Source organism: Molossus molossus, unplaced genomic scaffold (assembly GCF_014108415.1).
Source record: "Molossus molossus isolate mMolMol1 unplaced genomic scaffold, mMolMol1.p scaffold_m16_p_1, whole genome shotgun sequence".
In the NCBI taxonomy this organism is placed as follows: Eukaryota; Metazoa; Chordata; class Mammalia; order Chiroptera; family Molossidae; genus Molossus; species Molossus molossus.
The window spans coordinates 117,346,904-117,370,337 of record NW_023425344.1 but is presented as its reverse complement, the minus strand read 5'-3'; the positions used below and the strand labels follow the sequence as shown (position 1 = coordinate 117,370,337).

Sequence of the window (23,434 nt, the reverse complement as noted above, 5' to 3'; positions counted from 1 at the left end):
TCTTTTCCTTGGGACTGAGGTCTCTGGGCTCCGGACGTCAGTACTATAAGACACTTCCATTTAGGTTTTCAGTACCAGACCTTAGGAAGACATAATAGTATTTTCTGTTGCTAAGTGGTAATTCTTAAATACGTTTTCTGTACAAATGTGCATTCTGGATTTATTGTTCAACTGCCTGGCCTCAAACATTAATATTACTTTGTTTCTCACATATTTACATGTGTTTCTTGCCCAAAGAAGTGACTTACTAGAGGAACTTACACTTAAAAAAGAAGAATGCAGAAATTTCAATATTTTTACTAAATTTCTTTTTTTTTTTTTTATTTACTATTCTATCTTGACTTGTAGAATTAGCTCAGTATCACCCAACACCTCCTTTGAGCCCAGAATTGCCTGGTAGTTGCCAGAAGGAGTTCAAAGAGAACAAAGAGCCCTCTCCAAAGGCAAAGCGCAAGAGAAGTGTGAAGATCAGCAGCGTGGCTTTGGAATCTATGCATTGGCAAAATGACTCTGTCCAGATCATAACAAGTGCCAGTGATTTAAAAAGTATGGATGAATTTCTGCTGAAAAAGGTACAGTTTTAATGCTGAGTTAGGCCCGTGAGCAGCTTACACTGTGGAATATTTGTATATATCAGGATATGGCCCCTAGGGATCAAGGTGACATGTGCTTCATTAATTAGATGATCTTTTCTTTGCCAGGAAGGTACAATTAATATAACATGCATTAGTCAGTCTGGATAAACAGAATTTAAGGTTTTAGGCTTTACTCTTGACTTTCATTTTACTGTAATTATCATGTTAAATATTCTGTATGTGAATGTGAGGCGTTCCTTGCATACTTGGGAGTTGTTTTTCTGGTAGAACTATAGAATCATAAATGTTAAGGGACATTAGAAATCATCTAGTAGCAATAAAATTCAGACTATTTAGTCGTGCTTTACCTGGGTCACATAATAGCAGTGGCTTGCATTTTCGGGGCAGTCATATGAGTCCACTATTGCATTCACTTCTTTTCAATTACTTGATTTTGTACAAAAACTCTTTCTGTGGTCCCCAGATGAATGACCTAGATAATGAAGACAGCAAGAAAGACACACTAGTGGATGTTGTATTTAAAAAAGCCCTGAAAGAATTCCGGCAGAATATCTTCAGCTTTTATTCATCTGCATTGGCGGTATGTTGGGCAGTGTTAGTATGTGTTTTGTAGATCAGCATATGAAAAATTTGTCAGTACTATAGAAGATATTACAGAGGCCATGTTCAACTAGAGATTCCTCAAGTTCCTTGTTTTGTTTTAGATATAGCTAGGGAAAAGCATGCTGACTGACTTTAGATTAGTAGCTTTCTCGAATTTCCTTGAGTAGTTCTCTTTTTCCCCCTTTGAGTATATTTTCATCTTCTTAAGATACTGAATTTAGATAATCTGGGTATAATTCTGTTTCACCCAGGGGCTCTTTACTATTTTGACTTTTCATAATCCTTTAGTTCTAGCTTGTAATTTTTATATGTGTGGAATTATTATGCAGTTTTTTCCAGTGGAATTAGAGCAGTTTTGTTCACTTATTTCTGTCAGTTTATATCACTTCCAGGTTTACTTTATACTTTCTTATGATATTGGTTATGTTTTAGAAAATTGATTTTTGATGCTCAGGTATGTAAACTTAATGCCAGATTTGTGGGAGAAAATCCCAGGACTTTTTCAAATTACTGCATTGTTAAAACTATTAGGTATTTTACTGAAACTTACAGGTTTTACTCAGATATTTCACAGTAGAGTGGGAATTTACATCTGTAAATACCACATGACTTCATGGGCATGCTCATTAGAAAGTATATCTGGTTCCTAATTTTTATTCTAAATACTACCCAATGCAAATTGAATCAGTCTTCTGTATTTAAAGAATTTCTTCCAAAAAGCTTAAAATTTTATTTTTTTAAATTTTTTAAAATTTCTTCTTTTATTGCTTATTAGATAGATGATGGGAAAAGCATACGGTATAAAGACCTCTATGCACTATTTGAGCAGATTCTGGAAAAGACCATGAGACTTGAGCAGCGTGATTGGAGAGAATCTCCAGTCAGAGTTTGGGTCAACACTTTTAAAGTGTTTTTAGATGAATATATGAATGAATTCAAGACTTTGGATTGTATACCCCCAAAGGTAAATATGATATATTTTGATTTTTAAAAGGATTCAGTTATTAACTCTGCTTAAGTGTCTGTTTGGGACATCTGGTATTTGAGAAAAACATTACAGTGAACATGTTCAGTCAATTCAGCATTACTTGAGATTTAACAAACTCCATTCTGTCTTATAAATTTATCAGACCATATTTTCTAAATAGTCTGCAATTAATACATTCTGCACTGAGGTAAAATATAATGTTGTGCCCTCAAGATTATATCCTCAGCATTGACAGAGGTCATAACATGAATTTTCTTTTGTAAAATAGTGTTTGAAGATGTGATTCACTGTATCATCTAGTGATCTTTATGTGAGGACCCACAAATTATATTTTTCCTTGAATTAGGTTTTAGGAAAAATGTGTATTTCAAGAAATCTATTATCTTTATTTTATTAAGTGCCAGGAATTGGACTAGGTATTTGATATTTTATTTAATTCTTGCTTCAGCCCTATTAAATAACTATTATGAAATCTGTGTTACAGAAGAGATAGGCTTAGATAAAGTTATCAATGTGTTTTCTTTTAGTACCCCAGCTGAAATAATTAGGTATCTAATGATTAGGTATTAGGAATACTATAAATACTTTTTTTAAATTTTTTTAAATTAATTAATTTTTTTATTTATTTTTTCTCACCTGAGGACATTTTTCCATTTTTTTGCTCAGATAGAGTGGGAGGGAGAGAGAGGAAGAGAGAGAGAGAGAGAGAGTGAGAGAGAGAGAGAAACATTGACATGAAAGGGACACATCGAGTGGCTGCCACCCGCACGACCAACCAGGGCCGGGGACAAACCGCAACCAAGGCACGCCCCCTTAGCAGGAACCGAACCTGGGTCTCTCTGGACCACAGGTCGACGCTCTAACTGCTGAGCCAAACCGGCCAGGGCTATTAATACTTTTTTATGTTCCATTTTATTTTCAGTTATTCTAGTTATATGTGTTTAGATTTATAAACTATCTTAATTCATTTTTGAAGTAGTCATATACAAATAAATCCTTAAAAGTTTTTTTGTTCTAGATCTAGGTTAAGGTCTTTATGTTATGCAGAAGAAGATTTTTACTAGGCTTACACTGCTTTTGTTTATAATTTTAAAAGGTTAAGATTGGATTGTTTTATACTAGAAAATAGTTATCAGGAAATATCATATGTAAAAGAGCTTTTTTATGTTCCAAATGATACCTTTTTACATTTAGCTCTGGGATAGTTTTCTAGAGCCAAAATAGGGAAAGAGCAGTCTTTAAAATTAGTAATCATTTAATTAATGAATAAAATAAAATCATCATTTAAATTTATATGGTGTGGTTTCTGGACAGAACTGAGGTTTAAAAAGAAAATAGTTCCTAAAGTATCCTTTCATTCTGTTGTTTTCACTAAACTTCAAAATTTCTCACATTTGTTTACTCTTTTACCTTTGAGCAAAAATCTCAGCATTTGCAAAGAAGTAAGAATATATGTTGGTTTTTCTTGTAGCACAGTTTTTGTATTTGTTTCCCACCAGGTGCCAAAAACAGAAAGAAAAAAAAGAAGGAAAAAAGAAACTGATTTAGTAAGTAGTAATTTTTTATGTTTTAAAAAAGTAATATTTAGACCAGTCTGAAGCATATCATACAGTATTTATGTGGATATATTTAAGGAATAAGTGTATCAGTTGCCTAAAGTGTAATCATTTATGGCTTTAAAATTTTTTTGAATGACATGTGACTTTATCTTTGTGATTTGACTTCTTATTAATTGTAACTTCTTAAAATGCCTGCCTTTTGACTGACAAAACTATGTGATGATAAATGGTTGTTGTTTTAAGCTGCTAAGTTTATGGTAATTTGTTACAGTAGCAGTAGAAAACATAGCTGTGCATAGAAATCTATTTTACAGCTGTTGTAATATTCCTTGCTGAACCATTGGTTGTTTCTAGTCTTGTGCTGTTACAAACAAGAATGGCACAGTCAATAACTGTGTCTGTGTATGTGTGTATGTATGTAAGTGTGAGTGGAGGAGGATTCTTAGAATTGGAATTACTGGGTCATAGGTAAAATGCATCTATTATTTTGATAAACATTGCTTCATTTTTCCATAGGGATATCTAATATTTCAGTTTCAACAGTAAGATATGAATGTGGGTTGTTACACTTTTATATTTTTGCCATGATAGATAATGGTCACATTTTTTTACAATTAAATTCTGATCTTAATGGAGTTTATCCTATTGTACAATATGAGAAACGAATCTAATTTTACCTCTTACCAAATCCAACATCATTTATTTAAAAGTCCATCTTTACCCATCTATTTGAGATGTCACCCTCTTTATATTCTAAAATTCCTCTTGGATCTTTTATAGTCTGTTCCATTAGTTGATATGAATATTTATACATTAATTCCATACTACTGTAATTACTGAACTTTTCTTATGTGTGATAATTAGCAAGGCTAAATCCTCCCTAATTACTTTTCTATTTTAGAATTTTTCTGGCTATTCTTACTTATTTTTCAGTATGAACTTTGAATTCACTTGTCTAGTTTGATGAGGCAAAAATCTATTAGTGCTTTTTTTTGCTTCCTTTATAAGCTAATATAGAACTGACATCTTTATAATTTTGAATCTTTGCAAATCTATTTTTGTGTTCTGTAGGAAGGGTTTTAAAATTTTACATATATAGGTTTTTGTTATTTCATGCTACATCTATTTCTGGGTATTTTATCTCATCAGAGAGAATCACTATAGTTAATAGTATGGTGTATAATAATATGGTGCACATTCTTCTATACTTTTTCTCTACTTATATAAACTCTTTAATCTGGTGGTTCTCAAAGTGTGATCTTCAGAGATTTCTGAGACACTTTCAGGGATTTTGCAAGATCAAAACTTTTCATAATAATAACATTATTTTTCTTCTTTACTGAGTAAACTCAAAAGCAATCATGGGTAAAATTGCTGACTACTTAGCACAAATCAAGTCAGTTGCTTCGAATGGGAAGGGGAAGTATGCAGTAGCTGCAAATGATGGTTGTCTCAAAAAAGGGTCACTTGTACAATTGAATTGTAAACTGATACAGCTCTTTTAAAAATTGTGACAAAATCCATATAGCAGAATTCACCATTTTAACCATTTAAAGTACAGTTTAGTGTGGTTAGTGTATAGTCATGTGCTGCATAAGGACATTTTATTCAATCACAAACTGCATATACAATGGTGGTTCCATAAGATTACAGCAGAGCTGAAAAATTCTGATTGCCTAGTGAGGTCAGAGTTTTCATAATGTCAGAACACAACTCTTGACTTGTGTTTGTTCTGATGCTGGTGTAAACAGATCTACTGTTCTGCCAGTTGTATAAAATACAGCACAAGCCCTGCTGGTGTGGCTCAGTGGTTGAGCATCGACCCATGCACCAAGAGGTTGCTGGTTCCATTGCTGGTCAGGGCACATGCCCAGGTTGTGGTCTCAGTACCTAATGGGGGGCATGCCAGAGATGGCCAGTTGATGTTCTCTCTCATTGATGTTTCTATCTCTCTTTCCTTCTACATTCCTCTCTCTAAAAGTCAATGAAGAAAATTTTTTTAAAAGTTACAACATACACAGTTGTGTATAGTACATAATACTTGATAATGATAATAAATGACTGTGTAACTGGTATACTATTTACTACACTATATATTTTTTTATCCTCACCCGAGGACATTTTTCGATATTTTGTTCAGATAGAGTGGGAGGGAGAGAGAGGGAGAAACATCGACGTGAAAGGGACACATCGAGTGGTTGCCCCCCACACGACCCAACCAGGGCCGGGGACAAACTGCAACCCAGGTATGTGCCCTTAGCGGGAACCGAACCTGGGTCTCTCCGGACTGTAGGCCGACGCTCTAACCGCTGAGCCAAACCGGCCAGGGCTACACTATATTTTTTATTTCTATTTTAGAGTATACACTCTCTACTCATTCAAAAATGTTGGCTGTAAAGCAACAGTATGATGTGCCTAATACATCTTGTGTTTACTGTGTCTCTTGATTGCATCATTTTATCTTGTGCTTGATTTAATCTGGGGTTGTTTTATAGATTTGGTGTAGCCTAAGTGTACAGTGTTTATAAAATCTACGGTGGTATATAGTAATGTCCTAGACCTTCACATTCACTCACTACTCACTCACTGGTTTACCCAGAGTAACATCCAGTCCAGCAAGCTCCATTCATGGTAAATGCCCTATACACTGGTACCATTTCTTACCTTTTATACTGTATTATTACTATACTTTTTCTATGTTTACATATGTTTGCACGCATAAATATTTAATATTATGTTACAGTTGCATACAGTACTCAGTACAGTAACATGCTGTATAGATTTGTAGCCTAGGACAGTAAGCTATACTGTATAGCCTATACATATAGTAGGCTATTCCATTTAGGTTTTCATAAGTGCATTCTGTGGTGTTCACACAGTGATAAAGTCACCTAATGATGCATCTCTCAGAATGTATCCCCATCTTAAGCAGCACATGATTGTATTCACTATGCTGGGTAACTATTACCACTAAGAAGTCACTCTTCATTCTGTCTTCCTTAATCTACTTTCTGTCTCTGTGAATTTGCCTATTATGGACATTTCATATACATTTTAAAAAATCATACAATATTGGCCTTTTTTGTCCATCTTTTTTCACTTAGCATATTGTTTTCAAGATTCATGTATGTTGTAGCATGTGTGGTACTTTTTATAGCCAAATTATACTCCTTTTCATAGCCAAATTATATTCTACTGTATAGATTATACTACATTTTCTTTATACATTCACCAGTTTATGGACTTTTGGGTTTTTACACTTTTTATCTAGTATGAGGAATGTTACTTATGAACATTTGTGTACAACATTTTATATCAACATGTGTCTGTAGCCACTTTTTTTTTTTTTAATAGAAATCACTTTTACTTTATTAATAAGCTCTACTTACTTAGACTTAGGTGTTTGGCAGACATTTTCTGAAAATGAACAAAGTGACTTTGTCACCTCAAAGAAAACACAACTCTATTATCAGTGGTAAAGTATAAGCTTTCAAACAAAAATTAGAATTGTAGAAAACTTTTATTTGCCACTATAAGTATAATAGGTTTCAAGTAAAGAATCTTATGATGAGATTGTTGATAATATGAAGTAACATGACTTTCTGATAGTGTGTAATAAAATGTGTCAACATTTGAAAGGGTTGCATAATTCCGTGAACCAGTATTCTCCAAATCACCAATCATAGTACTATAAAATCATGTATAGATAAAATGTCCATTTAAGGTGCAGGATAGACCAAAATGTTTTTTAAAAGAGTTTTGTTGAGGTAAATTTAATTACAATGTAATTTATCCCTTCTAACTGTACAGTTTAATGATTTTTAGTAAATGTGCACAGTTATAACCATTACCTCTATCCAATTTTAGAACATTTACATTACCCCAAGAAGATTTTTTTATGCCAATTTGTAGTCATTTCCCTTTACCATTCCCAGTTCCAGGCAAATAAGTAATCTTTTTTGTTTTTATATTTTAGCATTTTCTGGACATTTCCTGTAAATGGAATCATACTCTGTGTAGTCTTTTGTATATGGCTTCTTAGCATAATGTTTTTGATGTTCATTCAAGTTATGTATATCAGTAGTTTGGTGATTTTGGTGCTGAAAAATTCTATTGTGTGGATATATACCACATTTTATATATCCTTTTATCATTTGACAGGTATTTAGGTTGTTTTCACTTTTGCAGTATTGTGAATAATGCTGCTATGTGAATATTTGATTATAGATTTTTGTGTGAACATGTTTTCAGTTTTCTTGGGTATAAACCTAAGAATAGAATTTCTGGGTCATACAGTAAGTCTGTGTTGAATATTTTTTAAAATTGCTAAACTGTTTTTCAAGTGACTGTACCATTTTACAGTCCCAATTGCAATAGCTGAGGGTTTCAGTCTCTCCACATCCTCACCAACAGTTGTTGCTGTTTTTCGTTTTTGTTTTTAATTATAGCCATTCTAGTGAGTGTAAAGCAGTATCTCATTATGGTTTTAATTTTGAGCATCTTTTCATGTGCCTGTTGGCCATTTGTACTTTTTAAAATAAATCTTACTAGAGGATATTTTTTCATCTATCTTCAGAGTGGGAGGGGGGAGAGAGAGAGAAAAACATTGATGTGAGAGAGACACATCGACTGGTTGCCTCCTGCACAACCTCTACCAGGGCTGGGGACCGAACTGCAACCAAGGTACGTGCCCTTGACCAGAATCGAACCCATGACTCTTTGGTCCATGGGCCGATGCTCTAACCATTGAGCAATACTGGCCAGGGCCATTTGTACTTCTTTAATAAACTGCCCACTTTTTTTTTTTTTTTTTGGTTAATCTTCACTGGAGGATATTTTTCTGTTGATTTTTAGATATAATGGAAGGGAGGTAGGAGGAGGGAGAGAGAGAAAAACATTGATTGGTTGCCTCCTGCATCACCCTGACCAGGGCTAGGATCGAACCTGCAACCTAGGTGTGTGCCCTAGACTGGGAATCGAGCCTGGAACCCTTGGTCGTGGGCTGAAGCTCCAACCACTGAGCCAAACCAGCCAGCGTTATTTTGCCTACTTTTAAATTATCTTCTTACTTTTTAGTTGTAGCAGTTCATCTATTCTAGATAGTTCTTTATCAGATACATAATTTGCAAATTATCTGGAGCTTATCTTTATTTTCTTAATAGTAATTTGAAGTAAAAGTTAAAAATTTAATGAAGCCCGGAAAAATGCATTTTAATGTCACGGAGCATGAAGAGTTCATTGATGTGGTTTTGGTTCTATATTTCAATTAACCATTAAGGTATCATTTGTAGAGTTTTGATATAGTAGTATCTGAAAGGGCAATTGAATTATTCTTTTATTTGTATCAATCGTATAACTGTGTGAACCTGGATTTTCTTCATGTCTTTCAAACTAAACTGTATCTGACAACAGCTTGAATGAAATGGGGATATAAGAATCCAGGTGTCTTTTATTAAGTTAGACATTAAAGAGATCTACAAAAAGTTAAAACAATACCCTCTTGTAGTACCTTTTTGTTTATTTTAAATATATAGTTGTTTTTTATAAAAATGTTATTTATGTTAACATATAATATGTTTAGTGTTAATTTTAAATGAATTGGATAAATACTTAAAATAGTCTCAGTTGTAATTTTTAAGATAGTAAATATCAATAGGTATAACTTATAAAAACAGAAGTTATTTGAGGTCATCAGTAATTTTTTAAAGTGTAAAAGATTTCTGAGGTAAAAAATTAAAATTTGAGAACTGCTGCTTTTAATTTAACATGCTGATTAGACTCACTAAGACATCTCTTATGTGTTTGTAGCATTGCTTTCTGATATTCCTGTAAGTTGGTCTTATTTCTCTACTAAATTGTTAGGTTTTTGAAAGCAAGGAACACATATTTATTTCTTAGAAGATCATAATTTTCCTCCTGGAATAAGTGCTCAAAAAGACTTAACATAAGGGATTGAAGGATTTCCCATTAGCTGACCCAATTAGGGCAACATTTACTGTTGTCTTTAACATAAATACGTATATTTTTTCATTCAGGTGGAAGAACACAATGGTCACATCTTTAAGGCCACTCAATATAGCATTCCTACGTACTGTGAGTACTGTTCTTCTTTGATATGGATAATGGATCGAGCCTCTGTTTGCAAATGTAAGTATGAGAGATCTTTAGGGATTTTTTTAACTGCTTGACATTTTTATTTCCCTTAGGTTTCTTTTTTTTAAAGACCTCTTCTACTTTTTAAAAAAAATTATTTTTATTGATTTTAGAGGAAGGAGGAGAGAGAGAAAGAAACATTAATGTGAGAGATACACAGGCCCTTACCAGGAATCGAAGCCACCAACTTTTGGTGTAGGGAATGACACTCAACCAACTGAGCCACACCAGTCAGTTTTCTTATGTCTTCTTTAACTTAAAGGAAAAAGTCACACTTCCTAATTCTTCAGCCTCATCTCTCACTATTCTCTTTCACCTGCTCACAGTAGCCAAACTATATATTTTAATGTTCTTTGGTCACTACTTGCAGCTCACTCCACCTGAAATACTCTTCTTTCAGATGTTAGTAGGACTTACTATTTCAGTTAATTCATGTCTCTACTCAAATTTTACCTCTTAGAGAGCACTTTCCTTATTCTTCTACCTAAAATGCCACCCTGTCCCCTAATTCTCTGTCCCCTTACTCAGCTTTAAATGTTTTTATCACCACTCAGGGTTATATTAAGTATTCATTTGTTTTCTTGTTTGTTAGTTTGTCCCACTAGAATGTATGCTTTATCAGGTTGGGAAACTTATCTGTCCCTTCTATATCACCAGTGCCTAGAACAGTTCCAGTACATTTTAAGTTTTAATAAATATTTGTTAGGTAGATGGACCTATAAATGGATAGATTAATTAACTGAGTAACTAATTAGTTAACTAATTAACTAATGAATTCTTAGGACATAACCAAAAAGGTACTCTTTTTCTACTGGAATCCTTTCATCATAATATATAAATACTAGAATGTGAACAGACTTTTGTAAGTCAACTTGGTTCTGGCTTACAGAGGACCTTTTTCATTCCTGTCATTTCATGGATCTACTTTGGTGCTATCAGTAATTCTGTGAAGGTTTATTTACTAGTTGGCTAGAAGTGAATGAATTGGTAAGTGCTGGGTCTTGTATGGCAATAAGGATAAAAGTCATGTTCACCATAGCCAAATCACTGCTATTGCTCTATATGTTCACCTTTTTCAATGGTTTAACAATTGTTTCCTTTTGTTTTTTTATCAGTAGTTTAAAAAGCTATAGTGACTGTTTAATATAGTCTGATTCTTGTTGGTATAATTTTCTTTCTGATTTGAAACTGAAAATGTAAAGAATCTGCCTTTTTATGACTTGGGTGATGGGCTTGGTTTGATTTTTTAGTAGAATTACTAACTTTCTTTGTGACTATGCTGGTGATTTTACCAGCATAATGATGACCTTAATTGATCTTGGCCTTGAAAACGCTGCTATACTATAGAAGGGCAAGGATGTGGTGATATGCAGGCACTAGATCTTGTATAGCAAAATGACATGGGCCAAGTGTGTTCTCAGTATCCTTCTCTTACCGTGTCTCTTCCCAGCTGCCTAGATACCAAGGAGTTATTTCTGCTATGAACCTTTTCTTTATCTTATCTTCCCAAACACAACTGATTTCTTTATGTTTTGGTTCTTCAGAGCTCTATTCTGGACCACTAAGGCCCTTATTATACCTTAATGTGCTAATTTGTTTTTATTTCAGTAAGGTTTTTTTTTTTACCCATTGGAATGATTCTTAATAGGTATTTCTGCCATTTTTGCAGATTGTAGAGCAGGTATATGAGGGAAACATGAATAACTAATTTGTAAATCAAACCACAGAGATAAATATTCTACTGGAATGTGAGAGTGGAGTGGAGAACGGGTGGGCAGAATAAAAAAAATGTACAGACATTGGTTAGACATTGGTTAGACATTTTAGGCATGTTTTTCAGCTTTCTGTTTCTAAATACAATGTGTTAAATAAGTAAATTGAATTTATAAAGAACAGGTTAAATTTTTCTTTTCAATATTGTACAAAGTGTGTATATCTATATATTTATAGGTATCTATCTATCTATCTATCTATCTGATATAGCAGTCTCAGGTTTAAAGAAAAAAAATTCATATCCAAAATAAACTTATAAACTTTTTAAGTTCTTGTCATTGATGTGCAGACTTCTAAAAATTCTGCATTCTTAACCTGTTTTTCAGTATGCAAGTATGCTTGCCATAAGAAGTGTTGTCTGAAAACCACAGCCAAGTGTTCTAAAAAGGTAAGAAGTTACTACCTATGATTAATGATTAACAGATCTGTTGGTTTTTTGTGCCTCATGAAAATAAATCAAGGCCTCTTTGATAGTTTTATAGAGCAATGGTATTCAAACTTATGACGACAAGTCACAGTTAGAAATACACATTTTTATGTCATGCTCCAGCATACACATATAGAAAGGTGTGTGTGTGTGTGTGTGTGTGTGTATATATATATATATACATATATATATATATATATAACTGAATTGATTTTCTTGGAACTATATTCATCATGACTACATGAGAGCTACTAAACTGATTCCCCGATAATTTATTAAAACACTACTTTTAAAGGTTTCTTGCTTCATTAAGCACTCATAAGTGTTCCTAGGAATTGTCTTCAAAGTGGTAGGTTACAATTAAATATTTTAACATGAACATCAAAATTCATTGCATAGTTTGTGGATACATAGGCAGATATCTAAAAGATACTGAACATGTACTTTGGTGTCTCATGCTTCAAGGAAGCAACCATTTTTGAAAGATTTCAGACTTCTGTTGATGTAAAATCAAGTATTTTCTTACTTATTAGTCACATACAGACAATTGTAACAATTCTGTGCAAATATGAACTGTAATATAAATGTGTGTGCATTTGTTTATAGCTTATGTATAGAATTTGCATCTGTTCCAAATTAGTAGACAAATTATGGCAAAGCACAAAGGAACTTTTTATTCAAAACTTAAAATACAGTGGAGGTGGGCCCTGGCCGGTTTGGCTCAGCGGTTAGAGCGTCGGCCTGCGGTCCGGAGAGACCCGGGTTCGGTTCCCGCTAAGGGCACTTACTTCGGTTGCAGTTTGTCCCCGGCCCTGGTTGGTCGTGCGGGTAGCAGCCACTCGATGTGTCTCTTCACATCGATGTTTCTCTCTCTCTCTCTCCCTTCCTCTCTCTCCCTCCCACTCTATCTGTACAAAAAATGGAAAAATATCCTCGGGTGAGGATAAAACAAAAAACAAACAAACAAACAAAAAATACAGTGGAGGTGGGACATTTGCTTCCAGCTAAGATGACATAGCTTGTGGAAGACTAATGTTCATGCTGAGAACAACTGAAAAATTCTGTTGGGAAGCATCAGAGAGCTGCCTAGGCAAACTGCACTTTAGGGGCCTAGATCCTAGAGAGAAGAGAATTGTGGAGTTGGTAAATCTATATCTATGAGGTGTTTTTCTCCTTGTGGGGAGTTGTCAATTTTTGTTACAGGACAAGAAACCAAGATTCTGGATATAAGACCACATTTTAAGAATCAGAGAAGTCAGCAAAGTTTTTAGGAACCTCATAGAGCTGTAGAGACAAAATTTGGATTCTAAGATTGTCAGGGCCTGAAGGACTGGTCCACACATAGAGAAGTAAGCCTGAAAATCAGAGGTTTATTTCCCCAAGGAATTTTCTGAATTCTTAATCTACACAAAACAAAAGGCTAAGAAGCTAAACAGCAAAGCAGATTAGAGTTTTTTGCAGTCCCACAGTGCTGTACCTAGGAAAAGGGGGTAAACCATTGATAGACTGAACTTTATCAAAATGGAAAACAAGCTTTGAGGCTGTCCTTGATTAGATCAAGATGATCTGTTGTTATTTTAGCTACTCACCAGAGAGAATAGGTGAATCCTCTCTAAAGAGAGATAACATCATCCAGAGCCTTTATAATTTGTTCATATATAATATCATATATTAAGAAATGAGATGAAGAAAAAAACAAATAGACAATATCAGTAGACTCATAGATGACTCAATTTTTATTGAATTGTCAGACATGTACTTAAAATTTTTTTTGATTAGTATGTTCCAATAATAGGTAAAAAGATAGAAAATGTCTATCAGAAAATGGAAAAAAATAATACATATAGATATATATTCATTCAAATGGAAATTCTAAAAATAAAAAATGCAACTGAAATTATAAAACTCAAAAGATAGGTTTATTCTTTTTTTAAAAAATTTATTAGTAAGCCTCTATTTTATTTTTTTGTAATTTTTCTTTATTGATTTTAGAGAGGAAGGGAGAGGGAGAGAGAGATAGAAACATCGATGAGAGAGAACATCGATTAGCATGCCCTCCACTGGGGATCAGGTCCATAACCTGGGCACATGCCCTGACTGGGAATTGAACTGGCAACCTCTTGGTTCATGGGTCCATGCTCAACCACTGAGCCACATCAGCTGGGTTCAAAAGATAGGTTTAAGAGCATATTGATCATAGGAGAAGAAATGATAGAACTATCCAAGCATGGAGAACAAAAAGGATGTATAAATATAGAAATAAAAACAAAAGACATATGGGAAAGAATGAAAGATTCTTAAATGTGTGTAATTGGAGTCCAGGAAGAAAGGGATAAAATCCAACAAATCAAGTGATGGGTTCATGAACCACTTTTAATGTCAAGTGGGATAAAGACAAAACTATACCAGATGCACAGTGCTTCAAATGAAAGAAAAAGAAAATTTCTTGAAAGCAGTCAGAGGGGGAAGAAAATAAACATTACCTAGCTGAGCAATGAAAAGACTGACAACTGACTTCTGAACTAAAATAAAGGAAGCCAAAGACAGTAGCTTGGCCTATTTTAAGTGTTACAAGAAAATAAAACTAACCCAGAATTCTGTACCCAGTGACAATAGTCTTGAAAAGTGAAAATGATATGAAGACATTTCCAGATTACAAAATTCAGAATTTGTCACCAGGAGACCTGCACTAAAAGAAATACTAAAGGAGGTTCTCCAGGTGGAAGGAAAATTATCTCAGCTGGAAACACAGCTACAGGAAGAAATGAAAAGTAATGGAAGGAGTAAATAATATGTGTAAATATAAATGACTATTACTAAAAACATAATAATTATTGTCTTGTAGGGCTTAAAATATGTAGATAATCAAAGTACATGAAAACAACATAAAAGATTGTTGGGTAAATGAACTTAAACTATTTTGAGGTAACTGGGTTATCTGGAAAGTGGTAAAAGTCCTAAAACTATATTAGACTTAAATGTTACAGATATTTGTTGTAGTCCTTTAAGTAACCACCTAGAGAACAGCAAGGGAATATACAGCTTAAAAGCTAATAAAGATGATAAAATCGAAAAATAATAAATACTTAATTTTTAAAAAGACAAGATATGAGAGAAACAGAAACATAGATCAGGTCAGACAAAGAAAAAAATAGTGGATTGGCACATATGAGTGCAAATATTTTGGCAATTACATTAAGTATTAATAGACCAAGGAGACTTCTGGCCAAGATGGTGGAGGTGGTAGGATACCCATGATGTGGCATTAAGAAACAGGAGAGATATTTTGGCTGTGGAGATCCCCCTGAGGAGCAAGGAATCCTAGCCCTACACCCAGGTTCTCAGTCCAGGGCTCCAGTGCTAGGAAGAGAAGTTACCATAACTTCTAGCTCTGAAAACCAGAAGGGATTACAGCTGAGTAAGATGGAGATTTAGGCACTGCAGGACTTAAAGGGACCATGCACAGACTCACTCACTCACAAACTCACTCACTGTGAGCTCCAGCACAGGGGCAGTGGCTTGAAAAGTGCCAGGGACACTGAAGAAGGAACTGAATTGACTCGCTTCAAGGTGAAGGTTGGTGGGGCAACTCTCTCCAGGACTAAAGTGCTGACAGGCTCCGTTGTTCCTTTATTGAGCTCTCCCCTCATCCAGCTTGCAGGTGCTGGCAGGTGGCAATCTGAATGCTCCATTAACCTGGCTAATACCATTCACCCCACACTGGTGATACCCTAACACCTAACCACTCACCCCAGCAACAGCTGGAACCTCTTTTAGCTGTAGCTCCACACAAAGAGCCTGCCTAGCTACTAGCACTGTGGACTTTTCTAAAATCTCTCAAAGGTTCACAGACCCCAAATAAGTAATGTCTGGCTTTGGTGTGCCCCATATCTCATGCTAAACAGTTCCAAAACTGGCACTAATAGCAGCCTGTCTCAGTTCACAGCTTAGCCTCTTGCAGGCACCTTCAAGATAAGTACAAGTGGCAACCAAATGCAGGTTACTTTGTAGCTCCTACCAGGATATCCTAGGCTGGGCACAGGCAGTGGCTGACCTTGGCCTGCACCAGAGCCCTCCCAAGAGGTCCCAGAACCAACACATTCAGTAGCTGGCTTGGGACCACACAAGACCACTGTCCAACCACCTCCACAAATTACACACTCAGAGGGTGGACTAAGCAGCCTTGTTAAAGTGAATCCCATTTTGTGGGGTCAGCCCCTGCACAACAGGTCCTCCACTGTAGTCACAGCCATTCCTCACAGCCACTCATCCTGAGGGTCAGCTCCTCCCACTGATATCAAAACAACAATCATGGCTCAACTGCAAATGGAGGGCACATACAATCCACACAAGGGACTCCCCTGGAGCACCCAGCTTAGGTGACCAGGGAGACTGCATTACTGTGCCCCACAGGAATCCTATTTTATAAGTACATTCTGCCAAGACTGGAAGATGTAACAGATCTACCTAATACATAGAAACAAACACAGTGAGTCAGCCAAAATGAGGAGATAAAGAAACATCCAAAATGAAAGAACAGGACAAGAAAACGAAGGAAATGGAGCTAGCAATCTACCACATACAGAATTCAAAATACTGGTTATAAGGGTGCTCACTGAACACAGGGGAAGAGTAGATGAACTCAGTGAGAACAACAAAAGGATAGGAAACAAAAATGAATAGAAAATATGAAAACAAACCAATAAAAAATTAAGAGTACAATAAAAGAAATGAATAATACATTAGAGGGAATCAACGTTAGATGAAGCAGAAAATTGAATTAGTGAATTAGAAGATGAGGTATCAGAAAACAGAATAACCCAATATAGGAGCACCAAAATATATTAAAAAACTTTTGGAGGACTTCAAAGGAGAAATCGATAGCAATACAATCATAGCAGGGGACTTCAACACCCCGCTCACATCACTGGATAGATCCTCTAGACAAAAAATTAGCAAGGAAACAGAGACTCTAAATGAAGCACTAGACCAAATGGATTTAATAGATATCTACAGAGAACTACACCCCAAAACTACAGAATTCACATTCTTCTCAAGTGCACATGGAACATTCTCAAAGATAGACCACATGTTAGGGCACAAACTAAGTCTCTACAAGTTCAAGAAGATTGAAATTATATCAAGCGTCTTCTCAGACCACAATGGCATGAGACTAGAAATCAATTGCAAGAAGAACATACAAAGACATTTGAACACATGGAAGCTAAATAGCATGTTATTAAACAATGAATGGGTCACCGAGGAGATCAAGGAAGAAATCAAAAACTTCCTGGAAACCAATGAAAATGAAGACACAACAACACAAAATCTATGGGATGCAGCGAAAGCAGTTCTGAGAGGGAAGTTCATAGCACTACAGGCCTACCTCAAAAAAGAAGAAAAATCTCTAATAGACTATCTAACCTCACAACTTAAAGAACTAGAGAGCAAACAAAAAGAAAACCCCAGAGCAAGTAGAAGGAAGGAAATAGTAAGGATCAGAGCAGAAATAAATGACATAGAGACCAAAAAAACAATTCAGAGGATCAATAAAACAAAGAGCTGGTTTTTCGACGAGATAAACAAGATTGATGGACCCTTAGCTAGACTCACCAAGAAACAAAGAGAACCCAAATGCACAAAATCAGAAATGAAAGAGGAGAGATAACAACTGACACCACAGAAATACAAAAGATCGTTAACAACTACTATGAACAATTATATGGCAACAAATTCGAAAATCTAAGTGAAATGGACAAATTTCTAGAAACACATAGTCTCCCAAAACTGGATCAGGAAGAGATAGAAAACTTGAACAGACCAATAACAACAGAAGAAATTAAAGATGTAATCAAGACTCTCCCAGCAAACAAAAGCCCAGGCCTGGATGGCTTCACGGGGGAGTTTTACCGAACATTCAAAGAATAACTAATACCCATTCTCCTCAAACTATTTCAAAAAATTCAAGAAGAAGGAAGACTTCCAAACTCGTTTTATGAAGCCAGCATAATTCTAATTCCAAAACCAGAAAAAGACACAACAAAGAAAGAAAACTACAGGCCAATATCCCTGATGAACATAGATGCCAAAATCCTGAACAAAATACTAGCAAATCGAATCCAGCAATACACCAAAAAAATTATCCACCATGACCAAGTGGGATTCTTCCCAGGGATGCAAGGCTGGTACAATATTCACAAATCCATAAATGTGATACACCATATAAACAAAATGAAGAATAAAAACCACATGATCATATCAATAGATGCTGAAAAAGCCTTCGACAAAATCCAGCATCCATTTCTGATAAAAACACTCAGCAGTATGGGAATAGAGGGATCATATCTAGACATAATAAAGGCCATATATGGAAGACCTACAGTCAACATCATACTCAATGGGCAAAAACTAAAAGCATTTCCCTTAAGAACAGGAACAAGGCAAGGATGCCCACTTTCGCCACTCCTATTTAACATAGTACTGGAAGTCTTAGCCACAGCAATCAGACAGGAAGAAAAAATAAAAGTGATCCAAATTGGAAAGGAGGAAGTGAAATTGTCATTATTTGCAGATGACATGATACTGTACATAGAAAACCCCAAAGACTCTACCAAAAGCTTACTAGACTTAATAAATGAATTTGGCAAAGTAGCAGGATACAAAATTAACGTCAAGAAATCGATGGCATTCTTATACACCAATGATGAACTCACAGAAAGAGAAACTAAGAAAACAATCCCATTTACTATTGCGGCAAAAAAATTAAGATATCTAGGAATAAACTTAACCAAAGAAATAAAGGACCTATTCGCAGAAAACTACAGGTCTTTGAAAAAAGAAATAGAGCAAGATATAAAAAAGTGGAAGCACATACCCTGTTCATGGATTGGGAGAATTAACATAATTAAAATGTCCATATTACCCAAAGCAATATATAGATTCAACGCAATCCCCATCAAAATACCAACGGCATACTTCACAGAATTAGAACAATTACTTCAAAAGTTCATATGGAACCAAAAAAGGCCTCGAATAGCCACAGCAATCTTGAAAAGAAAGAACAAAGTTGGAGGGATCACAATACCAGATTTCAGGTTATACTACAAAGCCACCATAATCAAAACAGCCTGGTACTGGCACAAGAACAAGTATATAGACCAGTGGAACAGAATAGAGAACCCAGAAATGGACCCAAGGCAATTTGCTCAATTAATATTTGACAAAGGTGGCAAGAGCATACAGTGGAGTAAGGACAGCCTCTTTAATAAATGGTGCTGGGAAAATTGGACAGCTACTTGCAGAAAAATGAAACTAAACCATCAACTTACACCCTACACCAGAATAAACTCAAAATGGATAAAAGACTTAAATGTAACTCATGAATCCATAAAAATCCTAGGGGAGACTGTGGGCAACAAAATCTCAGACATCATACGCAGCAGAATTTTTACTGACACATCACCTAAGGCAATAGAAACAAAGGAGAAAATGAACACATGGGATTACATCAAACTCAAAAGCTTCTGCACAGCGAAAGATACAATCATCAAAACGGAAAGGCTACCCACTGTATGGGAGAGCATAATTACCAATGATATATCAGATAAGGGGTTAATTTCCAATACATATTTTGTGCTCATACAACTCCACAAAAGGAAGACAAAGAACCCAATTAAAAAATGGGCAGAGGAACTGAATAGACACCTCTCCAAACAGGACATACAAATGGCTAAGAAACATATGAAGAAATGCTCATCGTCACTAATCATCAGAGAGATGCAAATTAAAACAACAATGAGGTATCACCTCACACCTGTCAGAGTGGCCGCCATCAACAAATCATCAAACAACAAGTGTTGGCGAGGGTGTGGAGAATAGGGGACTCTAGTGCACTGCTGGTGGGAATGCAGACTGGTGCAGCCACTATGGAAAACAATATGGTGTCACCTCAAAAAATTAAAAATTGATCTTCCATTTGACCCAGTGATCCCACTTCTAGGAATATACCCTAAGAAGCATAAAACACCAATCAGAAAGAATATATGTACCCCCATGTTTGTAGCAGCACTATTTACAATCTCTAAGATCTGCAAACAGCCCAAGTGTCCATCAGTAGACGAATGGATCAAAAAGCTGTGGTACATATATACACAATGGAGTACTACACAGTGGTAAGAAAGAAAGATCTCTTATCCTTTGAGACTACATGGAGGGACCTTGAAAGTATCATCCTAAGTGAAACAAGCCAAACAGAGAAAGACAAGTTTCATATGATCTCACTTATTTGTGGAATATAATGAACATAACAGTTTGAGGAACATAACAGTCTCTGGGGTAGTCCCAGAGAATTGGAAGCAGGGTACAGACTGACAATCTCCTAACGAGGGGGGCGGTGGGGGAGGGATGAACCACAGAATTTATATGCATGTATGCCTGAACAGTGGACATGGACAACAATCTGGGGAAAGGGCAGGGAGGGAGGTGGAGGGGGGAATCAGTGGGGGAAAAAGGAGAAACATCTGTAACAAAAATTAATAAAAAAAAACAATAGCAAAAAGAAAAAAAAATTTTTTAAAAAGGACAGTTTAAGTGACTTGTGGGACAATAGGTCCAACATTTACATCACAGGGTTATAAGAAGGAGAGGAAAGAGAGCAAGGAATTGAGAACCAATTTAAGAAATAATGATAGAAAACTTCCCTATCGTGGTTGTAGGTCCATGCTTTTTATCACTTTAAATATTTCGTGCCAATCCCTTCTATCGTGGTGAAGAAAATAGACATACAAGTCCAAGAAGTGCAGAGAGTCCCAAACAAGATGAACCCAAAGACGCCCACACCAAGACACATCATAGTTAAAATACCAAAGGTTAAAGACAAAGAGAATCTTAAAAGTAGCAAGAAAAAAAGTAATCTACAAGGGAGCTCGCATAAGACTGTCAGCTGATTTCTCAACGGAATCTTTGGAGGAAAGAAGGGATTGGCATGAAATATTTAAAGTGATGAAAAGCATGGACCTACAACTAAGATTAATCTACTGGTAAGGCTATTGTTTAGTATCAAAGGAGAGATAAAAGATCTTCCCAGACATGAAAAAGCTAAAGGAGTTCATTACTACCAAACCATTATTATAACAAATGTTAAAGGGACTTCTTTAAGAAGTGAAAAAAAAAAAAAACACACCTAAATACAAATAATAAAATGACAATAACTATATATACACCTATCAATAATCACTTTAAATGTAAATTGATTAAATGCTCCAATCAGAAGGCAAAGGGTAGCTGAATGATAACAGAATAAAATCCAAACTTATGTTGTCTACAAGAGAACCATTAAAGGTCGAAAGACATAAACAAACTGAAAATAAAGGGATGGATAAAGATATTTCTGCAAATGGAAATGAAAAAATAGCTGGGGTAGCTGTTGGTACTGGCTGGGGCATGGCAGACAGCTGTGGCTTCCATCCTTCTGTTCAAGATGGAGTTTGTGGGTAGTATCACATCTTTGAGTTCCACAATACTCACATGGTCAGGCAGGGGCTTCGAAGGGCCAATCTTAACCACTTGGGTTCCAAGGAAGCATTTCTAAGAGGGAAATTCTTAGCTATATAGGCCTACCTCAAGAAACAAAGAACATTTCAAATAAATAGTCTAACCTTACACTTAAGGAAACTGGAAAAAGAAGAACAAACAGGGCCAGCAAGAAACCAGCTTTGGAACACCAGTGTGTGGGATGCACACCTGGCTCGTGGTTCTCCTGCACACTGGGCCCCACTTCAAGGTTAGTGTGATCTGAACTCAAGGCAAAGGTGGGAAAGCATGGCATCTCTCTGGATGAGACACCAAGGGACAGTGTGATATTGTCCAGGCTATAGCCCATCAGTGGGTTGCTGAAGCATTTCTTAAAGCAATCTAGAGGAATTGGAACTGACAAGAAAACACTCATCTGCATCCTGACTGAGAGGTCAGATGCACAGTGACAACTGATTATTAAGAAATATCAAGCAGCCCTGGCCAGTTTGGCTCAGCGGTTAGAGCGTCGGTCTGCGGTCTAGAGAGACCCGGGTTCGGTTCCCGCTAAGGGCATGTACCTCGGTTGCAGTTTGTCCTCGGCCCTGGTTGGGTCGTGTGGGTGGCAGCCACTCGATGTGTCCCTTTCACGTCGATGTTTCTCTCTCTCTCTCTTCCTCTCTCTCTCTATCTGAACAAAAAACAAAAAAATATCCTCGGGTGAGGATAAAAAAATCAATAAAAAATATATTAAAAAAAAAAAAAGAAATATCAAGCAGTATATGGAAAACAACTAAAAAATGGCTTGAAGGTCAGTCTCTTTGGCTACTTTGAACATCTCATTCAGCCCTTGTGACTCCTCCTGTAGTGTTTGATGTAAAACAGCTGAAGAAATCCATGAAGGGCACTGGAACAAATCAAGACGCATTGATTGAAATCTTAACCACCAGGACCAGCAGGCAGATGAAGGAGATTTCTCAAGCCTACTACACAGTATATAATAAGTCTTGGAGATGACATTAGCTCTGAAACATTTGGTAACTTCCAGATATCTCTGTTGACTTTGGCAAGTGGCAGAAGAGATGAAAGTCTAAAAGTAGATGAGCAGCTGGCCAAAAGGATGTCCAGATTCTCTATAATGCTGATGAGAACAGATGAGGCATGGACGAAGATAAATTTGCTGAGATCCTTTGTCTAAGGAGCTTTCATCAACTAAAAATAACATTTGATGAATACAGAAATATTAGCCAGAAGGACATTGAGGACAATGAAAGGAGAATTATCTGTGCATTTTGAAGACATGGCCAGCCATAATTCACTGTGCAAGAAACATGCCTGCCTTTTTAGCTGAAAGACTACAGCAAGCTTTGAAGGGTGCCAGAATTGAAGAGTTTACTCTGAACCAAATAATGGTTTCCAGATCAGAAAAAGACCTTTTGGACATTCAAGCAGAGTTTAAGGTGTTGTGGTTATTTCCTGTATTTAGCAAATAAATCAGATACTTCTGGAGAATATGAAATGACACTCTTAAAGCTCTGTGGAGGAGATGACTGAGTCAAGAACATTATCTCCAAAGGTTGTTCCCACAGTAGGCTTTTACAACAGCTCTGCTTACTTCTTTCTCATAGTATTTAAAAGTACAAGCGAGTATAAATAGGAACCTGCTTTCCTAACAGATTGTTATTGTTCCATAACAGCAGCAGCAATGTAATTATTTTAGAGCATTTCATCATAACTGAGTAGTTTATAAATGAAAATTTAAAATTATGTGAAGACTCTCCTAATACTATCTAAATTATATTTCTGCTTAGGAAGTGAGAATCTT

The 23,434-nt window shown here is 35.8% G+C and overlaps 1 protein-coding gene and 1 pseudogene across 15 annotated transcripts in view; both read left to right on the top strand.

Annotated features, from left to right (window-relative positions):
• The window catches only part of MYO9A (myosin IXA), a 341,194-nt gene that overhangs the window by 265,221 nt on the left and 52,539 nt on the right, over positions 1-23,434 (top strand). For all 15 annotated transcript variants that reach the window (XM_036243152.1, XM_036243160.1, XM_036243103.1 and 12 more), the window contains 6 exons: positions 349-572; positions 1,060-1,176; positions 1,975-2,163; positions 3,687-3,734; positions 9,782-9,893; positions 11,999-12,060. In XM_036243152.1, the coding sequence (XP_036099045.1) occupies positions 349-572; positions 1,060-1,176; positions 1,975-2,163; positions 3,687-3,734; positions 9,782-9,893; positions 11,999-12,060 (752 nt within the window). The remainder of the gene's footprint in view (positions 1-348; positions 573-1,059; positions 1,177-1,974; positions 2,164-3,686; positions 3,735-9,781; positions 9,894-11,998; positions 12,061-23,434) is intronic.
• Positions 21,919-23,163, top strand: LOC118617314 (annotated as a pseudogene).